Here is a 27,904-nt window from a genome sequence, read left to right on the forward strand (position 1 = left end):
CGGCCATGGCTCACGGACCCAGCTGCTCCGCGACATGTGGGATCTTCCCGGACCGGGGCACGAACCCGTGTCCCCTGCATCGGCAGGCAGACTCTCAACCACTGCGCCACCAGGGAAGCCCAAAGAGACCAATCTTGACCCTGGAAAGAGAGGGACAAATAAGGTTAGGAGGGGCTGAAATCCTCTGGGGCTGCTCACAGGACTGTTAGAGGACCAACATGCCCTTTTGAGTTTGAAGACTCTAGCTCAAAGAAATCGGGGAAGGAAAGTGGAGATGTGACAGCCAATCACTAAAGAGCTCTGAGGACAAGTGGACGGTGAGGAAGGGGGATCAATCTGCAACGTGTAAGAATGATGAACAACTGCAGCAAACAAGAATGGATGGGGGACTTCCCTGGTGGTGCAGTGGTTAAGAATCCGCCTGCCAATGCAGGGAACATGGTTCGAGCTCTGGTCCGGGAAGATCCTACATTCTGTGGAGCAACTCAGCCCACGAGCCACAACTACTGAAGCCCGCGCGCCCTGGAGCCTTGCTCCACAGCAAGCAATGAGAAGCACGTGCACCACAACGAAGAGTAGCCCCTGCTCGCCACAACTAGAGAAAGCCTGCGTGCAGCAATGAAGACCCAAGGCAACTGAAAATAAATAAATAAATATATATTTTTTTAAAAAAGAATGGGGCTTCCCTGGTGGCACAGTGGTTGAGAGTCCACCTGCCGACGCAGGGGACACGGGTTCATGCCCCGGTCCAGGAGGATCCCACATACCGCGGAGCAGCTGGGCCTGGGGGCCACGGCCACTGAGCCTGCACGTCCGGAGCCTGTGCTCTGCAAGGCGAGAGGCCACAACAGTGAGAAGCCCGCGTACAGCAGGAAAAAAAAAAAAAAAAAAAAAAAAAAAAAAATGGATGGGCACTGGGATTTTGAGTCAGAAAAACCTTGGCTTGAGAACTGACTCCACCGCTTCCTGTATCTTGGGCAAAACCGCTCTTCTCACTCTGGGCCAGCAGTAGAATAGCGACCCTTCGCTGCCCTCCTACTATATGCCAGAAACCGCTTAACGCTTGATGTGCTCTTGCTTAGACGCAATGTTTTAAAAGGTAGATACGATTTCATTGTTGCTGTGATAGAGGGGAATGGGAGCATTAGTGGCGATACTGAGAAAGCATGACGAACTGTGTCTAATTAGAAGTGAGAAGTGAGACTCTGAGGGTTTAGGGTTTCCAGCCAGCTATGAGGATGGCTAACCTTTAGGAAGGCTGGGGATTTAACAACCAGAGAAAACCTGGACGACCTCGTGCAGTCGATGTGATTTTTCACAAGCTGTGGTTTGCAGGCGCCAGGTGGGGCTTTTTTGGACTGGGAGATCCTTCAGCTGTTGATATTGCCTCAAAGATACGACTCCCCGTCCCAGCCTTGGCTCTTTATTTACAAAGAGAGAGGGGTTTGCTCACTGCCTCGGAGCAGGCTGGGCACGCAGCAGGGCCGGGGAAGGTGGACTCCTCCGGCCAAGTCGCACGGACGCCGGCGCGCTCAGCTGCCTTTGTAGTTGAGAGAGGCAACCCGCGCGGGGAGGGGGACGCTCCACGTGCCGCGCCAGCGCCCCGCCCACTTTGGGCCCTACCCTCCTCCTCGGCTCCGCCCCTCACGGATCGCGCTTTCTCCTAAGCCCCGCCCTCTCACGTCCGCCAGTCCCACCCGGCTCTCGGAGCTCCACCCGGCTCTCGGAGCTCCACCCGGCTCTCGGAGCTCCACCCGGCTCTCGGAGCTCCACCCGGCTCTCGGAGCTCCTCCCCGCCCCTCACTGAGCACCCTTCCTTCGAAGCCCCGCCCCTTGCGGCCCGGCCGGGCCCTCACGACCCGCCCCCCGAGGTCCCGCCCCGCCCCTCGCAGACCCCGGCTCAGCTCTCCTGGAGGCGCGGGCGGTGGGGCCCCGCGCCTTTTGTGTCGGGCTTGGGCCGCCGCGCGCGCTCTCCCCTCAGTTTCGACTCGCGGGCTGACTTTGCCCGCGCGCGCCCTCTCGCCTCTCCGTCGGCGGCCTCGCAGCCGCCCGCGCCCGCCCGGGGACCGCGCCCCCAGTCTCGGGCGGGCGCACGCTCCCCCGGCCGGAGGGACCCGGGCGACGCTCGCCCCCTCCCCTCCACTCCCCTCCCCCCGGCGGCGTGCGCACACGGCGGCCCGGGCACGCGCCCGCCAAGATGGCAGGGGCCGGGGCCCAGCTGTCAGGCGCCGCCGCCGCAGCCCGGCCCCGCAGCTAGCGGCCCGGACGCCAGCCCCGAGAAGATGAGCCCTCGCTGCCCCCCGCAGCCCAGCGAGACGCGGAGCCGCCGCGCCCGGGGCCGGCTGCCCCGCTAACGCCCCGCGCCCCGCGCCGCGCCCCCGGCCCCGCGCGCCCGCCCCGGCAGCGACAATGAGGTGAGTCGGCGGGCGCCTGGGCGTGGGGAGGCCGGGCGGGCGGCGTCCGGAGCGCTGGGCGGGCTTCGGGAGCACCGTGGGGGTGTGGGGGACCGTGAGAGGGTCTGGGGGAGTCGGGGTGGGCGGCCTTCTGGAAGCAGCGGGCGGTGCCGGCCTTTGCAGCTCGCGGGAGGCACACGTGGGGGCTGGGGGCCGCGTGGGGAGGCCGACCCCGCGGCAGGTGTGGCCGCGCCGGCCCGGAGCCCTTCCGGCCTCCCTCCCCGGGGCTCTGTACCCTTGGCCGAAGCCTCCCTGTGCCAGCGCTCCGGGGCTTACACGTTAAGTGGTCGTTTCCTTCCACCTGGAGCTGCTTGCCCGCTTCTCCTCCCTTTTTCTTGTCCCCTTCTCCTTCCTTCTTGCACGCCGGTCAAGTGCAAGACCCGCAATGTACCACTTATTGGTTTATCACCCAGCCAGGGGGACTGGTGGTTACCAGTTCCAGAAAAAACATTGCCAGCACCCAGGAGCTCGGAATTCTCTCTCCAGAGGTAACCCAATCCTGACTTTTTGGGGATAATCACGTCCTTGCCTTTTGTCTGTGTGATTTTACCTTCCAAACATATATCCCATAAAAACTATAGTGTCTGTCGTTTCATTTTGACTGTTTTGTGATCTTAATATAAATGAAATACTAATGAAATATATATTCTTTTGTGTCCGGCTTTTTCACTCAACATGCTTCTGAGATTCATCCATTATGTCATAACCGTTGTTCATTTTTATTAATCTATAGTATTCCACTGTATGAAATACTACAATTTAACTATTCTGGTATTGGTAGACATTTGAATTGTTTCTAGCTTTAGACTATTAATAATAATGCTATTTTGAATACTCTTATACATCTCCTGGTACATTCATTTCTGTTGAGTATATACCCAGCAGTGGAACTTCTAGGTCAAAAGATACCCATATCTCCAACTTTAGGAGATAACACCAAGTTTCCAAACTGTTTGTACCAATTTACACTCCTGCCAGCAAATGTATGAGAGTTCTCGTGCTCCATGTCCTTGTCAGCACTTGTCAGCACTTACATTTTAGCCGTCCTGGTGAGTGTGCAGCCATCCTGGTGAGGTATCCCCTTGTGGTTTCGGATTGCAGTTTCTTGCCGACTGATGAGGTGGAACACCTTTTCATGTTTATTTGGTATCCTCTTTTATGAAGTGCCTGTTCAAAAGTGTTTTCTTTTGGGGTTTACATGTCTTTTTCTTCCTAATTTGTAGGAGTTCTATTCCAAAGTCAAGAAGATAGTTTCCTATGACATCTTCTAAAAATCTTACTGTTCTGCCTTTCAAATTAAGATCCACAGTCCACTTGTGACTTTTGTGTAACTTGTGGAAAAGCGGTCAAATTTTATATTTAGCAGAACCATTTATTCAGTACTGTTTATCAGAAAGGTCATCTTTTCCCCATAGTTCTGCAGTGCCACCTTTGTCATCTTCCAGTCTTCCATTTGGGATCATTTCTTTCCATCTGAGGAATACCCTTTAGAATTCCTCATGCAGGTCTGCTGGTGACAAATTCTTACAGTGTTTGTTTGCAAATGTCATTATTTATCCTTCATTTGGAAAAAAAACAGATTTATTGAGATATAATTCACATACCATAAAATTTACCCATTTAGAGTATGCAGTTTGGTGGTTTTTAGTATTTTCACAGAGTTATGAAACCCTTACCACAATCTAATTTTAAAACATTTTCTTCCACTTTAGAAGGGTCTTTTCAGTAGTTACAGAATTCTTGGTTTACCGTTGCTTTCTTTTAGCACTTTAAAGATACGTCATTGTCTCTGACTTGGATTGTTTCTGTTGAGAAGTAACTTGTCTGTCGTTCTTTGAAAGTCATCTTTTTCTCTGGCTGCTTTTAAAATGTTCTCTGTATTTGGTTTTCAGCAGTTTTTCTGTGCTGTCCTTAGTATGGTTTTTTTTTTTTTTTTTTTATATAACTTATAACTTAGGGCTTCTTGAGTCTTTGGCATTATGTCTCCCATTAGTTTTGGAAGTCATGAGCCATTAGGACTTCAACTATTGCTTCTGTCCCATTCTCCCTCACCTTTCCTTCTGGGGCTACCATTATACATGTTAGGCTATTTCACTGTATCTTCCTTCTGTGTTTTCTTAACCTTCCTTCTGTGTTTTCTGTTTGTCTCTTTGTCCTTCATTCTGGTTATCTCCTCACTTATCTTTCCTATCAATTGACTTTTAAATTTCAGTTATATATTTTTTGATACTTTAATTTCCATTTGCTTTTCTTTTTATAGTTTCCAGCTATCTGCCAAAATTATCAATATTGTCTTTCATCTCCTTGAATATAGTATGTATAATTATCTTAATGTTTGTCCAGTTATGGCAGTATTTGTGAGTCATTTCCAACGTTTGTTTCTCTTGGTTTTCATTCATATTGTCTTATCTCCTTTTGTGCCTAGTTGTTTTTGTTTTTTAATTCCGTGCTGGACATCATATTTGCAGAATTGTTTGCAGAAATAATTTGAGGCCTAAGGAGATGTTTTTCTCTTCCAGAGATAATTCACATTTGCTTTTGTCACACAAATGGGGCACTTATAATCTGGGGTCACTTCAGTGTAGTCTCAAGGAATTGGGCTGTTTCTAAGCTGAGCTCCAGTCCTTGTGAGAGCCAGCCTGTTCTGTTCACCTTTAGTGCTCATGTTCAGCTCTTCACCAGGACCTTTACCCTCCAACCTAAAGCCAAGCTTTTAGGATTCCCCTCAAAGTTGGCAGACATCTCCAGGGAGAAGTAGCCCCAAATACTGAACTCACCTCCCTGAGCCTCTGATAGCCCTTCTTCCTCCAGGCCTCCAAGCAGATATTTATTCTGTTTTTTTCCCTGCTCTTCTAGTTCTTTTCAACTGGAGGATTGTTCTGATTTACTAAGTTCATGTTTACTGGAAGTAAAAGTCCCTGATGTATGCATGTTAGGAGCAGTTTGAGTCAATATTCAATTTCAGAGGAGACTCAAGCTACCCGGTTACAGAAGCTGTGGAGAATAACAACACCAATTTTTTTTGTGTTATAACTATATTAGATCATTTCAGTTTGTGAAATGCCCTTAGAATCAAGATAACTTTAAGAATAAATCTTTATTTCCTCTTAATATGTAATTAATTGAAAAAAATGGCAGATCATTACTGTAAAGCAAAGGATTTTGGAAGCAGGTGCTTTCCTCTCTTCTTTTAATATTCATTTCTTTCTCCTGTCTTGATTTCCTTAATTGTTTATTTGATAAAAATTACCCCTTTCTTGGCCCACTTGCATAGAACATTTCATTTTTTGATCAATAATGACATAATAGTATTCTCAGATTCCATTTTGGGGGATCAAATGACAAGACATGGATATAGAAATGAAAGTTTTTAAATACTTTTTCCCAAATGAGTCATTCAGTTACCCTTTTTCTTTACACAGATTTTTTTTTTTTAAAACGCTGCTAACAGTTTAACGTGGTTCTCTGTTGCAGACTGTTTGTAGTTAAACATCTATGTGTGTATATTTACATGTACCTCTTGAGGTACATGGCTTTTGCAAATGGACCTGAATGAGTCGAGGAGGTCTGTTCATCATTACCTCTGTTGTCAATTCATTTGATTTGGATATCTATAAGCAATGTGGCTCATCTGTGAAAAATACTTTCTTTTTTGTTAAGTCTGAATTTTTTTAATGAAAATGACACATTTTTCTTGCTAGATAATCTCATGGGAGTACACAGATATGACGTTTTAAAAATGGTCTGAAATGGAGCCTCTAAACTGACGCTTTTCAGGAGTGTCTCAGAAAGACATAGGGCTAGAGATGCATTCTAACAAATAAACTGAACATTTGAGGCACATGTCCGCATATTTTAGTTTTGCTAAAATATGTGGACATGGTGAATTATCCAAGTCAGTGTTTTGCTGACTTGGATAATTAAGGCTGTGTCTGAGATTTTCTTAATTTTCTAGACTGTTGCCTGAATTCTTATTTCCCTTTTCCTAAGAGACGTTATGTATTCTCATATCTCATTCAGAAGTCATTTTTCAAGGCCTTACCGTTGCCTGATACTGGATTTGGTGGTAAGGAGGTAGAAGGGGCCAAACCTCCACTCCCCCAAATAGTCTCTATTCCTAAAAGATTTACAAAAATTTACCAAATCCCTTTCTGCATCCTTTTTCTACTTAAAGATGTCCACATAAACAGTGTACAATATATTTCTGCTTATATACTTCAGTCGTTTATCTGTTGGGAAGGTTCTCTTCTGTGAACGTTTTCCCCCTCTGCCTTTTATCTTTTAAAGATTTGATACATAGAAGTTAAAAATTTTTATGTTATCAAGTCATTTTCTTTGTGATTTTTTCCATCATTTCTTATGTTTTAGCATTTGTCTAGTAGTTCGGTAAGTATTAAGTTGTTTTTTATATGTAAAATTTCACAAAAGTTCATCCTTCAAATTGTCTGGAATATGAGGTAAAGGTCAAAATTACATTTTTCTTCAAAATTGCTGATCAGATGCTTGATTATATTAGTAGATATATGGCAGAGGTATCAGGAATGTTTTCTAAGTTGGATGGCAGAACAAACATGCAGATTCCCAAATCCTCTCCAGGGCTGCATGGTAACATCTGAAGCAGGCTCACCTCCAATCTTTGGAAAGCTTGCCTGCCCCCGCCAGGGCCAGCCTTGTGTGTGTAAGGCCTGGCCAGCCTACCATCTCACAGGTCTGGTTATGTGCCAGGGAACTACCTCATCTGGGCCAAGGGCACTTTATCAATTTGGAGTTCTGCAGAATGCAGTGCAATTACAGGGTACAGCATGAGATACCCAAGCACAGACACAGTCTTCACACAGCACAGTTAGCCAGCACTTCCTAACACAAGTACACCTCAGAGCTTATTGCTGCAGGATAGGGGCAGGGGAGCATCCCTCCAGGTATCCTTGGAAGTTGTGTTCGGGAGACCAGCTATGGGGTTTGGCGCTTCTGTGTGTGTACCTTCAACTCTCTTCGGTTGTTTTGTCTGTTTTTTAGACCTGTACCATTACTATATTTACCTTGTGGGTGATGATTTTTAGTATGAGCAGCATCATCTTTTTATTAAAGTAATGTCCTTTTGAATTTTGCTGGTTTGGTAGTTTTGTTTCTATCTAGTTACATAAACATAAGAAATTTAAACTTAGTTTTATAATTGCACATAAATAAGCTACATGATAATAAATCGGCATTGTTTCACATGAAGATTTTTTTCCCTTTAAAGGTAATCTATATACTCCCCAGGTTTGAAGCTTGCGGTAAACTATAAGCTTGGTGACTCCGAGTTGAGTGAATGTCATAAGTGCCTTAATAGTGTGATGGTAACTTAGAGAGGAGCACCTCCAGCTGACGTCAGGGTGGGGCGGGAAGGACAGTGGTCCCCTCAGCAAACAGCTTTTTCTCTTTCTTAGCCTGAAAGGAGAAGACCTTATAGAAATGACTTCTGGTGGCAGTTTTTATTTTTCTGGTTTAAATGTAGTATATATTGAATGTGGAGAATTTAAAAACATAGAAAGTATAAAGAAGACAATAAAAATCAGCATTGATCCTGCTGTTTAGGGATAACCCATTAAACATGGGGTATAGTCTCTTTATCTTTTTCACATGTAAGTGTAACATTTTCACAAAATTGATACTATACTGTGTATTCGTATTGGGCATTTTACATTCAACATCTATGCATTTCCCCTTCATTAAATGTTCTTTGAAAACATTTAAAATAGCTGCATAATAGTCTATCAGATGATATACCATAACTTATTTACCAGTACCCCCAAGTTTGGGACAGTTAGCTTTGTTTTTAGGATTTCATCATTGTAAATAATACGATGATAATGTCTGTACATAAATCTTAGGGTACGTCTCTGATTATTTCCTTAAGATAAGTTAGCAAAATAGTATTATTACTGGAACCAAAGGCTGTTGATAAATTTTAAGCAAAGAAGAGAGAAAGATAAAGTTAATGAAAGGAACTTTATTCCTGGTCGTAAATTGGAGGTTCCCCTCCAAAAAAGCAAAGGACTAGGAGAGGAATCAGAAGTAAATGGTGTGGTTGCATCTGCTTGCCAGTGGGGGGAGCCCTGTTCTCAAGTCCTCTTGTAGCTACTGTGTTTGAAGATGGATTGTCTGTCTTTGTCTTCAAGGCTATGGGAAAGGCATCTGCTTCTGGGTTTGGACTTAACATAGGAATGTGAATGACCTTTTTCTTTTTATAATATTGAATTAGGCCACATTTGTCCCTTGTATTCTAAACAGCCTGGGTTTTAGAGTCTGATAGACCTGGATTCTGCCCCATAGCCACTCCTAACCAGCTGACTGACTTTGAGCAAATTACTTAACCTTTATGAACTGACACTTTTCTCAAATATAAATGAGAATAACCCTACTTCTTCCTCAGGGTTTTGTGAGGATCAAATGAGAATACATAGAAAGTTCTCGGCTTAACGGTCTTCAGTAAAGGTTAGCTGTTTACTTCCCACACTTCAATTTGTTATGTCTGTGAAGGAGATGAACCCCGAAAGATCTGGGACAATTCTGATTTCAGATATTCTGCCCCTTTGTCAGATTGCTATATAAGTTCTCTACCATATGTGATAATTTTTTGGTTTAGAAACCACAGTTGCTATTGATGCTTCAACTTCTAAAAATGATTCAGGGCCATTCTCTGTAAAAGAGGCAAAATAGAACTACTGAAATAAAGACAAAACAGGAGGCATGTTATTTTGGGGTAGAGGAGATCATTACCAGGAAATTTAGATTAAGAAATAGTTACTGCAGTTGAGCAGTTAGTGGTGAAAGTCATGGAGGTGGTGGCAGAAAGGGCAGTGGGAGCCAATGTGACATGTTTTCTGAGTGTCTTAGCGGAAATGGGCAACGTCCCTTACAAGGGCTTGGTTTTGGAAGCCTCTTACTCACCTTCTCCAGTCCTTCCCCCTTGTCATATATCTGCCCTGAGCCCCTCTGTGAAGCTTCCAGCACCTTAAACACTCTCTGGGTGCTGCCCTCCTCTCTGGGCTCTCTCTGTACAGCTGTGTCTATTGCTCTGATCTTGTCTTCTTCATTCTCCTCCAGAGGATCCTTTATTAAGAAAAGGTCTGATGGACTAATTCATGAGTTAACCAGAGTTCAACTACTTCCTTTTCCTCTTCACCTTGCTAAGTTCTTAGCCTTCAAATCTTAGCTTAAATGTCACTTCCTCAGGGAGGCAGTCCTTGACTCTGACCCTGGCTGATGGCCCTTCCCGATTATTTGCCTCTGTGGCATTCCATATTTCCTCTTCTGTTATTTTATTTTATTCTTGGCCACGCTGCGTGGCATGTGGGATCCTAGCTCCCTGACCAGGGATCGAACCCGTGCCCCCTGCATTGGAAGCACAGAGTCTTAACCACTGGACCGCCAGGAAAGTCTCTCTGTTACTTTTTTTTTTTTTTTCTTTTTGCGGTACGCAGGCCTCTCACTGTTGTGGCTTCTCCCGTTGCGGAGCACACAGGCTCCGGACGCACAGGCTCAGCGGTCATGGCCCACGGGCCTAGCCACTCTGCGGCATGTGGGATCTTCCCGGACCAGGGCACGAACCCGTGTCCCCTGCATCGGCAGGTGGACTCTCAACCACTGCGCCACCAGGGAAGCCCCTCTCTCTTACTTTTTATATTTATAATTACTTATCTTTTTCCTCCTATACTTCATAAAGGATTATGCTTGTTTCCATCTCTGTTGGGTTCCTAGAGCCTAGCGCTGTGCCTGGCAATTGGTAGATGCTTAATGAATATTGATGCTGCCACTTATACGTAAAATGGGTAGTAAATCATGACATTCATTCTGCCTTGTCATGGGTCCTTCCAAGTACCACATGCAAGGCAGCTTCCAAATGAGTGAAGCTGGCATCCAAGATGAAAACTCTTTCATTATGTGCTTAATGAGTTAATGAATTACTGGGTGACAGTGCTTTCATCTGGTGTTTCTGTACCACTACCAGGAGACAGGATTTGTTTAGTGATGTGTGGATGGATTTTATTTTTCCTGAATTTTCTTTGTAAGGACATTGTGCACTGTAACTCTCGATGTCGCTGATGTTTCTCGAACTTTAATGTGCATAGGAATCCCTGTGTGTATGTCCTTCCAAAATGCAGATCCCAGGCCCCATTGCCGGGGATGGAGGAATGCTTTTCTTAAATCTTTTTTTTTCCTGTTTTTATTAATAGACTATATATATATATATATATATATATATATTTTTTTTTTTTTTCTTTGCAGTACGCGGGCCTCTCACTGTTGTGGCCTCTCCCGTTGCGGAGCGCAGGCTCAGCGGCCATGGCTCATGGGCCCAGCCGCTCTGCGGCATGTGGGATCCTCCCAGACCAGGGCATGAACCCGTGTCCCCTGCATCGGCAGGCGGACTCTCAACCACTGCCCCACCAGGGAAGCCCAGACTTTATATTTTAAAACAATTTTAGAGTTATGGAAAAGTTGAGCAGATAGTACAGAGAGTTCCCATACACTCTCCACATATATAGTTTCCCCTGTTATTAATATCTTACATGGTACATTTGTTATACTTAGTAAACTGATATTGATACAATATTATTAGCTGAAGTGCATAGTATATTCAAGTTTGCTTGTTTTTACCTAATGTCCTTTTTCTGTTCTGAGGTCTGATCCAGGATACCACATTACATTTAGTTGTTAAATCTCCTTAGACCCCTCTGCTGTGGATAGTTTTTCAGACTTTTAATTTTTGAAGATCTTGACTATTTTGAGGAGTACTTGTTTAGGTATATTGTAGGATGCCCTTCTATTGGAATTTATTTCATGTTTTTCTCATGGTTAGCCTGGGGTTGTTAAGTTTCAGGCAGGAAGATCACAGAGATAAAGTGACATTCCATTCCATGTTACAGAGGGTACGTACTGCAGCGTGATTTATCACCGTGGATGTTGACCTTGATCACCTGGCTGAAGCAGTGTTCGTCGGGTTTCATCATTGTAAAGTTACTCTTTTATTCCCCTTTTCATACTATCTTCTTTTCAAGACAGTCACTATTCGTAGCTCACACTTAAGGAGTAGGGAGTCATGCTCCTTCCAATGAGCGCTTTTTAAATTTTAATAATTAAGTATTTATTTTTGTGTATTAGAAGAAAATCAGTGCATCAAATTAGTGGTATTTTAACTGGATTCCCCAGAAAACTGTACCCGAGATGAAGGCTCCTTTGTGTTTGGAGGCGAGCACAGGATTGATATTTGTGGGGGGGGCCTAAGGGAGAAGCCTATATCCGTTAGCTACCGTCTTCATTTGGCAAAGGGTTGCTCCACGGGGCATTAGTTGCCCCTGTACGTGGTGATGTTCTCGTTGGGTACTGAGAGCGGCGCACGTGGCCACCCCCTGGGGCCGCAGCAGAGACTGGACACAGGTCAGAGCCTGGGCAGAACTGGTTGCCTCAGGGGTGGCTAGAATAAGAAACAGGTAAGGCAGGAGGAGCTGAAATGATGCAGACTAGGTGCTTAATGCACGTGATTTTGTGGGGATTACTTCTCTTGTTTTGAAATTTTTTTTTACTCACTGCTTCTTGAGTTTCAGTCATGGCTCGAAAGTTTTCTGTGATACCAGCTTGAATTCACCTATGTTTTTTCTAGTACTTGTACAGTTTCTTTTCTTTTTTTAAACGTTTAAATCTTTGATCCATTTGGAATTAAATATATGGTGTGAGAGCTGGATCCAATTTTAACCTTTTCCATCTGGTTTTTCAGTTATCCCAATACCCCTTATTAAAAATTTCATTTTCTGGGACTTCCCTGGTGGTGCAGTGGGTAGGACTCCACACTCCCAATGCAGGGTGTCCAGGTTCAATCCCTGGTCAGGGAACTAGATCCCACATGCATGCTGCAACTAAGAGTTCGCACATGCCTCAACTAAGGAGCCCACGTGCCACAACTAAGGAGCCCCCTGCTGCAGCTAAGACCCAGCACAACCAAATTAATTAATTAATTATTTTAAAATTCCATTTTCTCCCAGTGTTTTGAGATTCTGTCCTTTGTCATATTTAATTAATTTAACCTATTTCTGGATTTTCTATTATGTTCCATTGGTCTGCATTTATTCATGTGTCAATACCTCACTTTTGATTAAAGAGGTTCTATAGTGTGTTTTAATATTTAGTAGGGCTAATACTCTCACTGCTCTAGTGAGTTGATTTTAAAGAAAAAGGTTAATTGATAGCACTCACGTTAAACAGATACGACAAAAATCATGAATGACCAAACAGTGCTTTAATCCAAGGGAACAAATCCAGAATGGCAGGAGTCAGGCATCTGTCTGCCCCTCGGGGAGAATTCTCACTTATAATATGACATGTGTGGCTTTTGAATATGAATCCAAGGAGGCATCTGTGAGACTGGAGGACACTTGCAGGCACTGTGACCCCTCAGGCTAGGATTGTCAGCACAGTCGAAGCACCCCCTCGGTCACTCTCCCTCCAAAGTATTAATGAAACTGGGTTATTTTGGAGGGTTTTGACCTGTAAAAAATACTCACTTGTCAAACCATAGAAAGTTAGATTCAGAAACTTAGAAATTCTCTAAGTCCAGTGGTTTTTAACCCTCACTGGGCATCAGAAACAGTTGAAAGACCCTCTTCCCCACCCTCCGCCTGATGCCCGGGCCCTACCTTAGAGAGTCCATTAATCTGGGATGAGGTGTTTTGTTGTTGTTTCATTTGAAATCTCTAGGTTACTTAAGTGTGCAGCCTCAGTTAAGAACTGCTGACCTAGTCCTGAGTTTCAAGACTGGGGCTGGTTTTTTGGAATGTAGTAAGTGCTCAATAAGTGTTTCTTGACTAGTGCATGAGCCCCCTATTTCTCAGATGAGAAAATGGACACAGACTCCAGAGGCCACTTGCCTAGGCCTCACAGGCAGTGAGGTATTAGGGGCATGAAGCTCAGATTTCTTGTCTCGCAGTTCTGGTCTTATTTTTCACTCCTCTTCACCCGTGGTTTCCTCTTTAGTTATAGGCAGAAGTAGGCAAGAGCATTTGCTCTCTTGATTCGTGGGTTCGTTTTTATGACCTCGGCCCTAGTTCCTCCTATTCAGTACAGCAAAAACTTGGAAATGAGCCTGAGACTCTGTAGTGAGACAGCTGGACTATGCTGAAATTTCAGCCTGCATTCAGTGTCAGCCCTCCTCTAGGTAGGGATCAGGGGGAGACAGGGGAGGAGGAGCAGGGGCACCAGCGACTGCCATTCCTTGTGTACCGTGGTGTGTCAGACTCTGTGCCTAGGAGTGTTCAGCTCTCTCATTTTTTGAAGGGAGCTCCATGCCTCCAGCCATAAGGCGTGTTAGATTTTAGATTACAGTGCATGATGACATTACTTTTGATTAATGCTTTGTTTGAATTCCGGCTTTATGGTTTTCTATTAGTCAGCAGTAATGCCTAATCTCTCTTTTCTCACACTCCACATTGCTTCATCCCCTAATTAGGTTAGTCCCCTGGGAAAAACTCAAATTTCAGAACTGCAGAAGTTGTAGAGACCAACTAGAGAAGACTTGAATTAAATTATGAGGGACTTATGTTAGAAAGTTGCCATTTGGTTCCGTTTTAAATGTTAAGTTGTACTGGATTGGGGGGTTCTACTTCTGGCAGTGTTTTAGTCCTGTTAACAGCAAGAAAAGGTGAAAAGTTAAAAAATAACATCACAACCAAAAGACATAGACTGGCTGAATGGATACAAAAACAAGACCTGTATATATGCTGTCTACAAGAGACCCACTTCAGACCTAGGGACACATACAGACTGAAAGTGAGGGGATGGAAAAAGATATTCCATGCAAATGGAAATCAAAAGAAAGCTGGAGTAGGAATACTCATAACAGATAAAACAGACTTTAAAATAAAGAATCTTACAAGAGACAAGGAAGGACACTACATAATGATCAAGGGATCAATCCAAGATGATATAACAGTTGTAAATATCTATGTACCCAAAATAAGAGCACATTAATACATAAGGAAATGCTAAGAGCTATAAAAGAGGAAATCAACAGTAACACAAAAATACTGGGGGACTTTAACACCCCACTTTCACCAATGGACAGATCATCCAAAATGAAAATAAATAAGGAAACACAAGCTTTAAATAATACATTAAACAAGATGGACTTAACTGATATTTATAGGACATTCCATCCAAAAACAACACAATACACATTCTTCTCAAGTGCTCATGGAACATTCTCCAGGATAGATCATATCTTGGGTCACAAATCAAGCCTTGGTAAATTTAAGAAAATTGAAATTGTATCAAGTATCTTTTCCAACCACAACGCTATGCGACTAGATATCATTTACAGGAAAAAATCTATAAGAAATACAAACACAGGGAGGCTAAACAGTACACTACTTAATAACCAAGAGATCACTGAAGAAATCAAAGAGGAAATCAAAAAATACCTAGAAAGAAATGACAGTGAAAACACAACGATCCAAAACCTAAGGGATGCAGCAAAAGCAGTTCTAAGAAGGAAGTTTATAGCAATACAATCCTACCTTTAGAAACAAGAAACATCTCAAATAAACAACCTAACCTTACACCTAAAGCAGTTAGAGAAAGAAGAACAAAAAAACCCCAAAGTTAGCAGAAGGAAGGAAATCATAAAGATCAGATCAGAAATAAATGAAAAAGAAATGAAGGAAACAGCAGCAAAGATCAATAAAACTAAAAGTGGTTCTTGAGAAGACAAACAAAATGGATAAACCATTAGCCAGACTCATTAATAAAAAAAAGGGAGAAGGGGGCTTCCCTGCTGGCGCGGTGGTTGAGAGTCCGCCTGCCGGTGCGGGGGACGCGGGTTCGTGTCCCGGTCCGGGAGGATCCCGCATGCCGTGGAGCAGCTGGGCCCGTGAGCCATGGCCGCTGGGCCTGCGCGTCCGGAGCCTGTGCTCTGCAGCGGGAGAGGCCACAACAGTGAGAGGCCCGCGTACTGCAAAAAAAAAAAAAAAAAAAAAAAAAAAGGGAGAAGACTCAAATCAATAGAATTAGAAATGAAAAAGGAGAAGTAACAACTGACACTGCAGAAATACAAAGGATCGTGAGAGATTAGTACAAATCTATGCCAATAAAATGGCCAACCTGGAAGAAATGGACAAATTCTTAGAAAAGCACAACCTTCCGAGACTGAACCAGGAGGAAATAGAAAATATGAACAGACCAGTCACAAGCACTAAAATTGAGACTGTGATTAAAATGTTCCAACAAACAGAAGCCCAGGACCAGATGGCTTCACAGGCGAATTCTATCAAACATTTAGAGAAGAGCTAACACCTATCCTTCTCAAACTCTAAACTCAAAATATAGCAGAGGGAGGTACACTCCCAAACTCATTCTGTTAGGCCACCATCACCCTGATACCAAAACCAGACAAAGATGTCACAAAGAAAGAAAACTACAGGCCAATATCACTGATGAACGTAGATGCAAAAATCCTCAACAAAATACTAGCAAGCAGAATCCAACAGCACATTAAAAGGATCATACACCATGATCAGGTGGGTTTATCCCAGGAATGCAAAGATTCTTCAATATATGCAAATCAGTCAATGTGATACACCATATTAACAGATTCAAGGAGAAGAACCATATGATCATCTCAATAGATGCAGAGAAAGCTTTCGACAAAATTCAACACCCATTTATGATAAAAACCTTCCAGAAAGTAGGCATAGAGGGAACTTTCCTCAACTAAGAAAGGCCATATATGACAAACCCACAGCCAACATGATCCTCAATGGTGAAAAACTGAAACCATTTCCACTAAGATCAGCAACAAGACAAGGTTGTCCACTCTCACCACTATTATTCAACATGGTTTTGGAAGTTTTAGCCACAGCAATCAGAGAAGAAAAAGAAACAGGAATCCAAATCGGAAAAGGAGAAGAAAAGCGGTCACTGTTTGCAGATGAGATGATACTATACATAGAGAATCCTAAAGATGCTACCAGAAAACTACTAGAGCTGATCAATAAATTTGGTAAAGTAGCAGGATACAAAATTAATGCACAGAAATCTCTAGCATTCCTATACACTAATGATGAAAAATCTGAAAGAGAAATTAAGGAAACACCCCCCATTTACCATTGCAACAAAAAGAATAAAATAACTTGGAATAAACCTACCTAAGGAGACCAAAGACCTGTATGCAGAAAATTATAAGACACTGTTGAAAGAAATGAAAGATGATACAGATAGATGGAGACATATACCATGTTCTTGGATTGGAAGAATCAACATTGTGAAAATGACTCTACTACCCAAAGCAATCTACAGATTCAGTGCAATCCCTATCAAACTACCATTGGCATTTTTCACAGAACTAGAAAAAAAAAGTTCACAATTTGTATGGAAACACAAAAGACCCCGAATAGCCAAAGCAATCTTGAGAAAGAAAAACAGAGCTGGAGGAATCAGGCTTGCTGACTTCAGACTATACGACAAAGCTAAGTAATCAAGACAGTATGGTACTGGCACAAAAACAGAAATATAGATCAATGGAACAGGATAGAAGGCCCAGAGATAAACCCATGCACATACGGTCACCTTATCTTTGATAAAGGAGGCAAGAATATACAGTGGGGGAAAGACAGCCTCTTCAATAAGTGGTGCTGGGAAAACTGGACAGCTACATATAAAAGAATGAAATTAGAACACTCCCTAACACCATACACAAAAATAAACTCAAAATGGATTGAAGACCTAAATGTAAGGCCAGACACTATCAAACTCTTGGAGGAAAACATAGGCAGAACACTCTATGACATAAATCACAGCAAAATCCTTTTTGACCCACCTCCTAGAGAAACGGAAGTAAAAACAAAGACAAACAAATGGGACCTAATGAAACTTAAAAGCTTTTGCACAGCAAAGGAGACCACAAACAAGACGAAAAAACAACCCTCTGAATGGGAGAAAATATTGCAAATGAAGCAACTGACAAAGGATTAATCTGCAAAATTTACAAGCAACTCATGCATCTCAATATCAAAAAAACAAACAACCCAATCCAAAACCGGGCAGAAGACCTAAATAGACATTTCTCCAAAGAAGATATACAGATTGCCAACAAACACATGAAAGAATGCTTAACATCATTAATCATTAGCGAAATGCAAATCAAAACTGCAATGAGATATCTCACACCAGTCAGAATGGCCACCATCAAAAAATCTAGAAACAATAAATGCTGGAGAGGGTGTGGAGAAAAGGGAACCCTCTTGCACTGTTGGTGGGAATGTAAATTGATACAGCCACTATAGAGAACAGTATGGAGGTTCCTATAAAAACTAAAAGTAGAACTACCGTACAACCCAGCAATCCCATTACTGGGCATACACCCTGAGAAAACCATAGTTCAAAAAGAGTCACGTACCACAATGTTCATTGCAGCTCTATTTACAATAGCCAGGACATGGAAGCAACCTAAGTGTCCATCAACAGATGAATGGATAAAGAAGATACGGCACATATATGCAATGGAATATTACTCAGCCATAAAAAGAAATGAAATTGAGTCATTTGTAGTGAGGTGTATGGACCTAGAGTCTATCATACAGAGTGAAGTAAGTCAGAAAGAGAAAAACCAATACTGTATGCTAACACATATATGGAATCTAAAAAAAAAAAAAAAATGGTCATGAAGAACCTAGGGGCAAGACGGGAATAAAGACACAGACCTACTAGAGAATGGACTTGAGGATATGGGGAGGGGGAAGGGTAAGCTGTGACAAAGTGAGAGAGTGGCATGGACATATATACAGTACCGACTGTAAAATAGATAGCTAGTGGGAAGCAGCCGCATAGCCCAGGGAGATCAGCTTAGTGCTTTGTGACCACCTAGAGGGTTGGGATAGGGAGGGTGGGAGGGAGGGAGATGCAAGAGGGAAGACATATGGAAACATATGTATATGTGTAAGTGATTCACTTTGTTACAAAGCAGAAACTAACACACCATTGTAAAGCAATTATACTCCAATAAAGATGTTTAAATAAATAAATAAATACAAATACAAATACACACCAAAGGGGAGAAAAACGAATCAGTTTGAAGGCATAGGAGAGCTACAAGGCAGAAAGGATTTGCAGAGCCAAGATTTGGTAGAGGGTTGTCAGGTAAGCCCGACATTGGGCACCATTCTTCCCTTGACGCAATTGTCATTGCTGAAATTGTCAACTGAGAAGCTGGTTAGAGCTTTCAGGAGATTCATGGGACAGGGGAGATTAAAAAACAAAAGTTGGTGTTTGCACCCTTGCCAAGGACGAGGAGCCCTAGAAAACGCCCTGGTTTTCATAAGGACTCTGCTTAGGAGCAAGGGTGAACTAGGTAGGCATAGACTTGCCTTCTCAGGAACTGGAGTACTGCTTTGAATCATCTCAGTATCTAACTAGATTAAGGTGACCCGGAGTGGTTTGTACCCCTGACCTACCTACCTGCGCATTAGGAACAAAAGCAAATCCTCCTAGAGGAGCCGCGAATTATCTATGCAGTTTTTTTTTAATAATAAATTTATTTGTTTTTATTTTTGGCTGTGTTGGGTCTTTGTTGCTGCGCATGGGCTTTCTCTAGTTGAGGCAAGCGGGGGCTACTCTTCGTTTGGTGCACAGGCCTCTTATTGTCGTAGCTTCTCTTGTTGCAGAGCACGGGCTCTAGAGCGCAGGCTCAGTAGTTGTGGTACACGGGCTTCATTGCTCTGCGGTTGTGGGATCTTCCCGGGCCAGGGATCGGACCCGTGTCCCCTGCATTGGCAGGTGGATTCTTAACCACTGCGCCACCAGGGAAGCCCTATACAGTTCTCATATACAGTGACTGGCACTCGATCAAAAATTATCAGATATATGAGAAGATAAGACTTAACCAAAAACCAAGGGAAAACATAGTAAGGACAGACATAATAAAATGATTGACTTGGATTTTAAAAGAACTATGATTAGCATATTTAAGGAAATAAATTGTGTTTTACCTTTTCTTGTTCACCATGGCCATCTCAGCTTAGAGGCTGACTCAGACTCCAGACAAGAGTGTTTATAGTATTTCAGTGGAGGGCAAGTGTGAACAAGTGTGACTGCCAGTTGTCCTCGGGCATATTTGCATGGTTCTAATCATCTTTGCTTAATCCCCTGCTATGTAGCTTTGAGGTAGGAATAGAAGAGAAATTGGAATGATGATCACAGGCTTTTAGATCTTAGAACTAGAAGAGCCCCTGGAAGTTAATATATTGACCTTATTATTTTTATCTTTGAGAGACGTGTACGTGGTGATTGGTTTAGGCAATGTAAACACATGTGGAAGTTATTTTACACAATAAAGGTGGTGTTAAATACTTAACGTAAACATAATTTTAGTAAATGTGAATACTTTTTTTTTTTTTTTTTTGGCTGAGCTACATGGCTTGTGGGATCTTAGTTCCCCGACCAGGCATTGAACCCAGGCCCCAGCACTGAAAGCACCAAGTTCTGACCACTGGACCTCAGTGAATTCCCTAAATGTGAATACTTTAAAAATACTTTAGAATTTTAAATTTACTATAATAAATGTGAATTTTTTTTTAAAAAAAGTATAGACTTCTCTGTATTATAAATACATGACTGCTGCTTATTTATCTATTTTCACGTCATACCTGGTTAAGTTTTACTTGAAAGATAGATATTATGTACCTACCATATGCAAGACAGTGGTACTAGGGATAGGGCAAGTGAAAGTTGGGCCTTGGGTAGTAGTATGTAGCCAAGAAGGGGAGCATGAGGCATCTGAGATGAAAGTACCAGAAAAGAGGTATGGACAACACAAGTTTTCCAGTTTATTTTTTTGCATTTGCAGTGGGCTAGGCTAAACTCTTTTATCTTCTGTTTTCGTTCTTTTACACTTCTTTTTACTGGTTTATTCTTTCGTCCAGTTGGCTTTTCAGTTGCTTGAAAACAATAGTCTTCAGAAAGTCTCTCATTAATTTAGTTTAATGTCTCCGGTTCTTCAAGTTATTCATGATTTATCTCTAATTAGTGGCCCTTTAGAGGGCTTTCCTTTCACTGAGCTCTGACCCACTGAAGTCACGAGCAATTTAAAAATTTAAATTCTCTAACATTGGCCTGAACACAGAAAACTGTTGGGCCTGGCACATGTTTGAAGCCTTTTATACAAAATAGAAACACCACACCTTGGAGCCTCGGTGCCTATAAACAGATGAAAATCAAATATACCCATTGACGCTACGTTCTTCTACCAGCTGAGATCTCTAACTGATCAGCTTTAGGGACTTCCTTTCCTAGGAAGGAGGAAAATGCTCTCCTCGTTTTGTGTCACTGTGCAAAATAGAAGTGTAAGCAATACACTGAATCAGAGAAGAGTCCCAAATAGAAGAGCAGCACTAGAAAGAGAACCAACTGGTCCCTTCACGAGAGCAAAGAGTGACATGCCTCAGAGTGTCCACATCTGTGGGTGACGAGCCAGTGACCGTGAACCACACAGATGGATAATCATCCACTGAATTTCATCGAGTTCACTGATTGCTGGGCTGTGAGTAGAAGACATGGTTATCCACACATGTAGCTTATTCCTAAGAAGACAGAGCACAGGTACCTCAAGTTCAGCGTGTCTAAAACTAGACTCACTACCACTGTTTTATGAGCAATTGATTTTTGACAAAGATGCCAAGACAATTCAATGGGAAAAATAGCCTTTTCAGCAAATGCTGGGACAACTGAATATCAACATACAGAAGACTGAAGTTGAACCTACCTACCTCCATATACAAAAGAACTCAAAATAGATAATGAACTTAAATGTGGAAGCTAAAACTGTAGTCTCTTATAGGAGAAAATATGAGTAAATCTTCATGGCCTTGGGTTAGGCAGTGATTTTTTAGACATAACACCAAAACACAAATAATATCAATAAAAGAAAAAAATAAATTGGATTTCATCTAAAGTAGAAACATGTGTACTGCAAACTGTACTATCAAGAAAGTGAGAAGACAATTCACAGAATGGGAGAAAGTATCGGCACGTTATATATCTGATAAGGGACTTATATCTAAAATATACAAAGAACTTTTACAACTCAATAATAAAAAGAAAACTGACTTTAAAAATGGGTGAATGATTTAAATGGATGCTCCTCCAAAGAAGATGTACAAATGACCAATAAGCACATGAAAAGGTACTCAGCATCATTAGACATGAGGAAGTACAAACCAAACCACAATGAGATACCACTTCACACTCACTGGAATAAAAAGGACAGATAATAGCAAATGTTGGTGAGGATGTGGATGCTCTTCACACATTGGGTAAGGGCTATGTGGATAAATCTCATATTGGAACCCTCAGACATTGGCTGGGGTGAATGTAAAAGGGTACAGTTGCTTTGGAAAACAGTTTGGTAGTCCTTCAAAACATTAAACAGAGTTTCCATATGTCTTGACATTTCCCCTGTGAGGCATATACCCGAGATAAATTAAACATACGTCCATACAAAACTTATACATGAATGTTCATAGGAGCATTATTTATAGTAGCCAGTGAAAACAACCCAGATGTCTGATAAATGGATAAATAAAATGTGGGCTCTTCATACAGTGGGATATTATTCAGCAATAAAAAGGAATGAGGTACCCATACTGATACAACATGGATGAACCTTGAAAACATTATGCTAAGAGAAAGAAGCCAGTCACAAAAGACCACATATTGTTTGATTCCATTTATATGAAATGTCAAGAAAAGGCAAATCCATAGAGACGGGAAGTAGATTAGTAGGTGCTGAGGTTAAGGGGTGAGAATGGGGAGGGGCTGCTGAGGGGCATAAGGTTTCTTTGGGGGACGATGAAAACATTCTAAAATTAGATTGCAGTGCTTGTCGTGCCACCTTGTGAATATACTAAAAAAATCATTGAATTGTGTAAATGGGTGGTTTTTATGGAATAGAAAATCTCTTTCTAAATAAATCTGTTAAAAAAAATAAAATAACTGAACACACTGCTCTCCTTCCCAGACTTTTCTTCTTCCAAAAACCTCATTCTCAATGAGCTGCGCACTGTGGTCCAAACTAGAAACCTGGAGGCTTGATGGAGTCAGATCCAAGTGGATGCATCATTACCATTATCATGTCTCCTTCCTTAAACTCTCTTTTGTCCCCTTCAGAGTTGTGATACTGACATACATAGGTCTTCATCATTATTAAAATGCCATAATGATATTCCACTTTTGTTCTCTGCCTCTTAAACTATCTCCTCTGTATTTTGTTAAATTGTCAATACTCACATCTGAGTTAATATTCTCTTCCTAAGTTTCTTCAGGATATTTCTGTGTCTTTCTGGATAAAATTATGACTCCTTAGCTTAGTTTATAAAGTATTGCATGAACTGGCCTCTCTCCCTCTTCAGAGTAATTTCCTCTGTTCTCCATGTTATAAGGAGCCTACCCTCACATGTCCTTTCATATGATAGTCCTCCTGATTATAATGCCAGTTTCAAGTGGTCAGCAGCCCCACGTGGCTACCATGCTGGACAGCACAGATTACGGAACTTCCATCATTGCATCATAGCACTCAGTAACTACTTCTTGAATGTAATCATAGCCATTATCTATGATAGGCATTTACCCAGCTTCTGCTTTTATACTTTTGGTGGTAAGGTGTTCCCTGGGTTGTTACATTACTAACCCAGCCCTGGGTATCTCTTCCTTCTTCTTCTTATATTCAGCTGGTGTTTGCTTCTCTAAAATGTCTACTAGTTGATCCAAGTACTGCATCATCCAAAAGAGCACCCAGGTTATTAGACTATGGCAGTCATTTCCTCGACTTTGCCCCAGATTAAACACATTGCTCACTTGAGCTTTGTATAACAGGCTCTAGTTTGTCAGTGGTTCTTACAAATTGTTGACTCCAGTTAAGATGTGGATATGGTGTGACAGGTGCAGAATTCAGGGCTTTATCAGCTCTCTTTCTCATATGTACATTTCAAGTTGCACAGCCCTAACTGTTATAAGTTTCAGCATTGGGCACAAAGTTCAGCGAGTAGGCAGTAGCTGGCTGAAAGAATTATTCATTGAATGTATGTTGAATAAGCTTAAGACTTTTAAAGGTTTTTGGAGGGAGTGTCTTCTGTCACCGAGTTTGTGATCAAGTAAATTCTAATCAGTCTTGTCTGAAATTATTTATTGCCTCACTGCTATTAAGGCACCTCTTTATTTTTAAATAAATTTATTTAATTTCTTGTTTTTTGGGGGGCTGCGTTGGGTCTTTGTTGCTGCGCGCGGGCTTTCTCTAGTTGTGGCGAGCAGGGGCTACTCTTCGTTGCGTTGTGTGTGCTTCTCATTGCAGTGGCTTCTCTTGTTGCGGAGCACAGGCTCTAGGCGTGGTGTGGGCTTCAGTAGTTGTAGAGCGTGGGCTCAGTAGTTTTGGCTCGCGGGCTCTAGAGTTCAGGCTCAGTAGCTGTGGTGCACGGACTTAGTTGCTCCGCGGCATGTGGGATCTTCCCGGACCAGGGCTTGAACCCGTGTCCCCTACATTGGCAGGCAGACTCCCAACCACTGAGCCACCAGGGAAGCCTCTCTTCTTTTTTTAAATCATAAGAATATTTGATCATTATAGAAAAATTTGAAGATGACGGATCAGCAAAAATAAGAGGAAAAGTAGTTGTCATCACATCATCCATCGAGAGTCACTGTTAACTTTCTGCTGTGTGTCCTTTTCCACCAGGTGCACGTTAAAAAAAATGTATATATTGTGCATTTGTACTATGCATACAGCCTTTTTTTTTTTTTTTTTTTTTGGTTGTACGCGGGCCTCTCACTGTTGTGGCCTCTCCAGTTGTGGAGCACAGGCTCAGCGGCCATGGCTCACGGGCCCAGCCGCTCCACGGCATGTGGGATCTTCCTGGATCGGGGCACGAACCCATGTCCCCTGCATCGGCAGGCGGACTCTCAACCACTGCGCCACCAGGGAAGCCCTGCATACAGCTTTGTAATCTTTTTTATTTACCAGTACATCATGTTTGATGACATATTTGTGTTATGAAGTATTCTAGAGCTTAACCTTTTTCAACATCTTATTATGAAAATTTTCAGACTTAGAAAAATCACATTATCCAGTAAATATCTATACTCCCACCACCATTTCACTATATATGCTTTGTCACTTCTCAGTCCATATACCCATTCTTCTATCCTTCTGTCAATTCATGTTATTTATTTTGATGAGTTTAAACTTTTTAACAACTCACTAGTATTTCATTGACTGGAAGTAGCTAGATTATCTAACCAATCCTCATTGTTGTATATTTAGGTTATTTTCAGTTTATATTATGGTTGTTCTCTCATTGTTGAGTTTTGAAATTTATCAGATACGTGATTTCTCCCAGTCTGTAGCGTGCCCTTTCATTTTCTTAGCAGTGTCTTAAAGCACATATATCTTTAATTTTGATGAAGTCCAACTTACCAATACTTTCTTCTGTGGATTGTTCTTTGCCTAACTCAAGATCAGAGAGATTTTCTCTTATGTTTTCTTCTAGAGGTTTATAGTTTTATACTTAGTCTATGATCCATTTTACATGGTATGAAGTAAGGGTCTCAGTTCATTTTTTTCATATGGATCTTCAATAAAACAGGCACCATTTGTTGGAAAGACTATCCTTTCCCCATTGAGTTGTCATAGCACTTTTGTTGAAAGTCACTTGACTACTCATTCTTTTTTTTTTTTTTTTGCGGTACGCGGACCTCTCACTGTTGTGGCCTCTCCTGTTGCGGAGCACAGGCTCCAGACGTGCAGGCCCAGCAGCCATGGCTCATGGGCCCAGCCGCTCCGCGGCATGTGGGATCTTCCTGGACCGGGGCATGAACCCGTATCCCCTGCATTGGCAGGCGGACTCTCAACCACTGCGCCACCAGGGAAGCCCCTCATTCATTTTTAACTTGCTACAGCATATAATAAATCTCTCATTTCTGTTTTATTCTTTTTTACCTCTGTTCCTGATGGCTTCACTCACCAAGCATTTTGGAAACAGTGTACTTCCCATGGTGCCTCTCATCTTGATTGTTGATGCTGGGTGGCAGAGATCTGAGGGCATTGTGAAGAATTGGGAAAATACGGTGGGGGGCCCTGCGTCTTACCCCTTCTCCCTTCCACCAAGGTTGGTTATTTGCCTGGGAAAGTAAGTGATAACTGCTGAGTGCCTAATTGGTGAAAATTTCATAAGAACAACGATTGAATAAATGCTTTAACTGTAAAAAAAAAAAAAAAAAAAAAAAACCATCTAGCATGTACTAGGATATCAGCAAAGCTCAGAAAACTTTCTAAAGACTAAAAGTTCGTTTCTTCCAGTACTCTCTCTTTTGAAGTCATCTTTCTCTGGGCAGTAATTTAATTGTTTTATAGTTTGTGAAAATGTGATTAAATGTAAAAGTGCAGCTTGGTAAGATCTGAACTCTGTTTCTCAATGAATGTACTCAGTAATAAGGATTGCAATAGCTTGTATTAATGAGTACCCTTCACATGCCATCACTGTTCTAACCACTGAACACACATTGTCTCGTTTTATCTTCGCAGTCCTCCCGGAAGGTAGGTGCTGTTACTGCTCTCTTTTCATGGTGACGAGCCTGAGGCACAAAGAGACAAGTGACTTGTCCTTTTGGCTGGAAAGCATGGGCCCAGCAGGTCCCAAGCTCAGGAGTCACAGCCCTGCACTGCTCAAAAATTCACAGCAGTGGAGTTCCAGATACTCTGTTTATCTGTGATCCTAGCCTTCAGTCAGCACTCGATATTCCCCATGTTTGCTATTGCATTCATTTTTTAAATCACTTGTAAATGTCATTGTTTGCCCGAGTGTAGCTCCTTCAGCACTTCTTGTATGGCTAACATAGCTGTCTGGCTTCTCATTGAGAATTTCAAGCTTTGAGGAAGTTGAGAAGCAGAAGGAAAGGACAGTTCAGTTCCTTTTGTCAGTTGCTGTTCGTGCCTAAAGGGCAGGTTGATGGCCATCCTGTATCTGTTAATCAGCATGTCGGCTCATCCCTTATGTAGTAAAGGTCTGGAGATTGGGGTGTTTTCCTTCCGCATTGAGCATGTGGTATATCCTGAGCGTCCACTTACCAAGATGCATGACTTCGATTCCGAGGGAGGAAAGGATCAGGACAGGGAGGGCACAGGGAGCGAGGATGGAGGAGGGCTCTTGTCACTGGGGACAGGCCTGAGGTCAGTCATTTGAGGAAGGTGGTAAAGAGGGCGTTGGGCCTGGTTCCAGGAGAGCTGGGTTCTGGGCCTGCGCCGCCCAAGCTCCCTGGTGGCCTTGGTGAGTCATTTCCCTCCTCTGAGCCTCGTCGTCGCCATCGATCCGTTTGTGAAAGGAGGAGACTGAACTAAATGATGTCCAAGGACGCTTCTGGTATGCTAGCCTGTGGTCCTGTGGATCTTTCAGACTGAGGAGGACAGTGAGCTGACCTGCAAAACTAGGGCAAAATAAGTCAACAGGAGGCATAAACATATCTTTCTCGGTTGTTCGCATTAGGGAGAAGTGATCCTGATGTAAGTCAACTCTAGACTCTGCTACCTGGTGTCAACCTCTGGCCCCACCCTTGACTAAGCAGGGCTAAAGGCACAGCTTTATTTTCCCTCCCCTCTCATCTTTCCCAAAGGGAAGTACAGGGTTGGCCCAAAAGTTCGTTCGGTGTTTTACATACGCTGGCTCTAGTAGAACTTAGTTGTCTTTAACTTCATTTGAAACAACTTTGTTAGATTGTATTGTGACAGCAGTCATATCAGCATGCATTTAAAAAAAACTTATCAAAATTGGTAAATTTTTGTATAGTCATTTTAGTATTGAAGATGGAAGAAAAAAAGCAACCTTTTCGGCATATTATGCTTTATTATTTTAAGAAAGGTAAAAACACAACTGAAATGCAAAAAAAGATTTGAGCAGTGTATGGAGAAGGTGCGACGACTGATCAAACATGTCAAAAGTGGTTTGCGAAGTTTCGTGCTGGAGATTTCTTGCTGGACGATGCCCCACGGTCAGGTAGACCAGTTGAAGTTGATAGCCATCAAACTGAGACATTAATTGACAACAATCAGTGTTATACCACGTGGGAGATAGCCGACATACTCAAAATATCCAACACTATGTGCAGTTCCCTGTCTGTTATGAAGCATGGCTGGCAGTGTAAGGCTTGACTTTGATCAGGGCACTTTAACCGCTTAGATCCATAGTTTCCCCCCTCTAAAGTCAGCATAATCATCCCTGCCTTGCCCGCCATGGCAGATGATTCTTTGGCCGTAGAAGACGGTGTGGAGAACTGCTTTTAAAGGGTTCTGTAGATGTCAGCTGTCACTGAGGTGCTCCACAGTGAGAGCGTGGGTGAGTCCATTAGGTAAGGGTTTCAGCTGGAGGCATCTCAGATGGGTTAGTACT

The 27,904-nt window shown here is 42.6% G+C and overlaps 1 protein-coding gene across 3 annotated transcripts in view; it reads left to right on the top strand.

Moving 5' to 3' along the window:
• Positions 1-2,205: 2,205 nt before the first annotated feature.
• Positions 2,206-27,904, top strand: part of EVL (Enah/Vasp-like) — a 165,362-nt gene continuing 139,663 nt past the window's right edge. For 2 of the 3 annotated variants that reach the window (XM_079700343.1, XM_079700344.1), the window contains exon 1: positions 2,206-2,414. In XM_079700343.1, the coding sequence (XP_079556469.1) occupies positions 2,410-2,414 (5 nt within the window). In that variant the 5' untranslated portion in view covers positions 2,206-2,409. The remainder of the gene's footprint in view (positions 2,415-27,904) is intronic. The other variant, XM_079700342.1, reaches the window with a different exon arrangement.

Source organism: Hyperoodon ampullatus, assembly GCF_949752795.1.
Source record: "Hyperoodon ampullatus genome assembly, chromosome: 3".
Taxonomy (NCBI): domain Eukaryota; kingdom Metazoa; phylum Chordata; class Mammalia; order Artiodactyla; family Ziphiidae; genus Hyperoodon; species Hyperoodon ampullatus.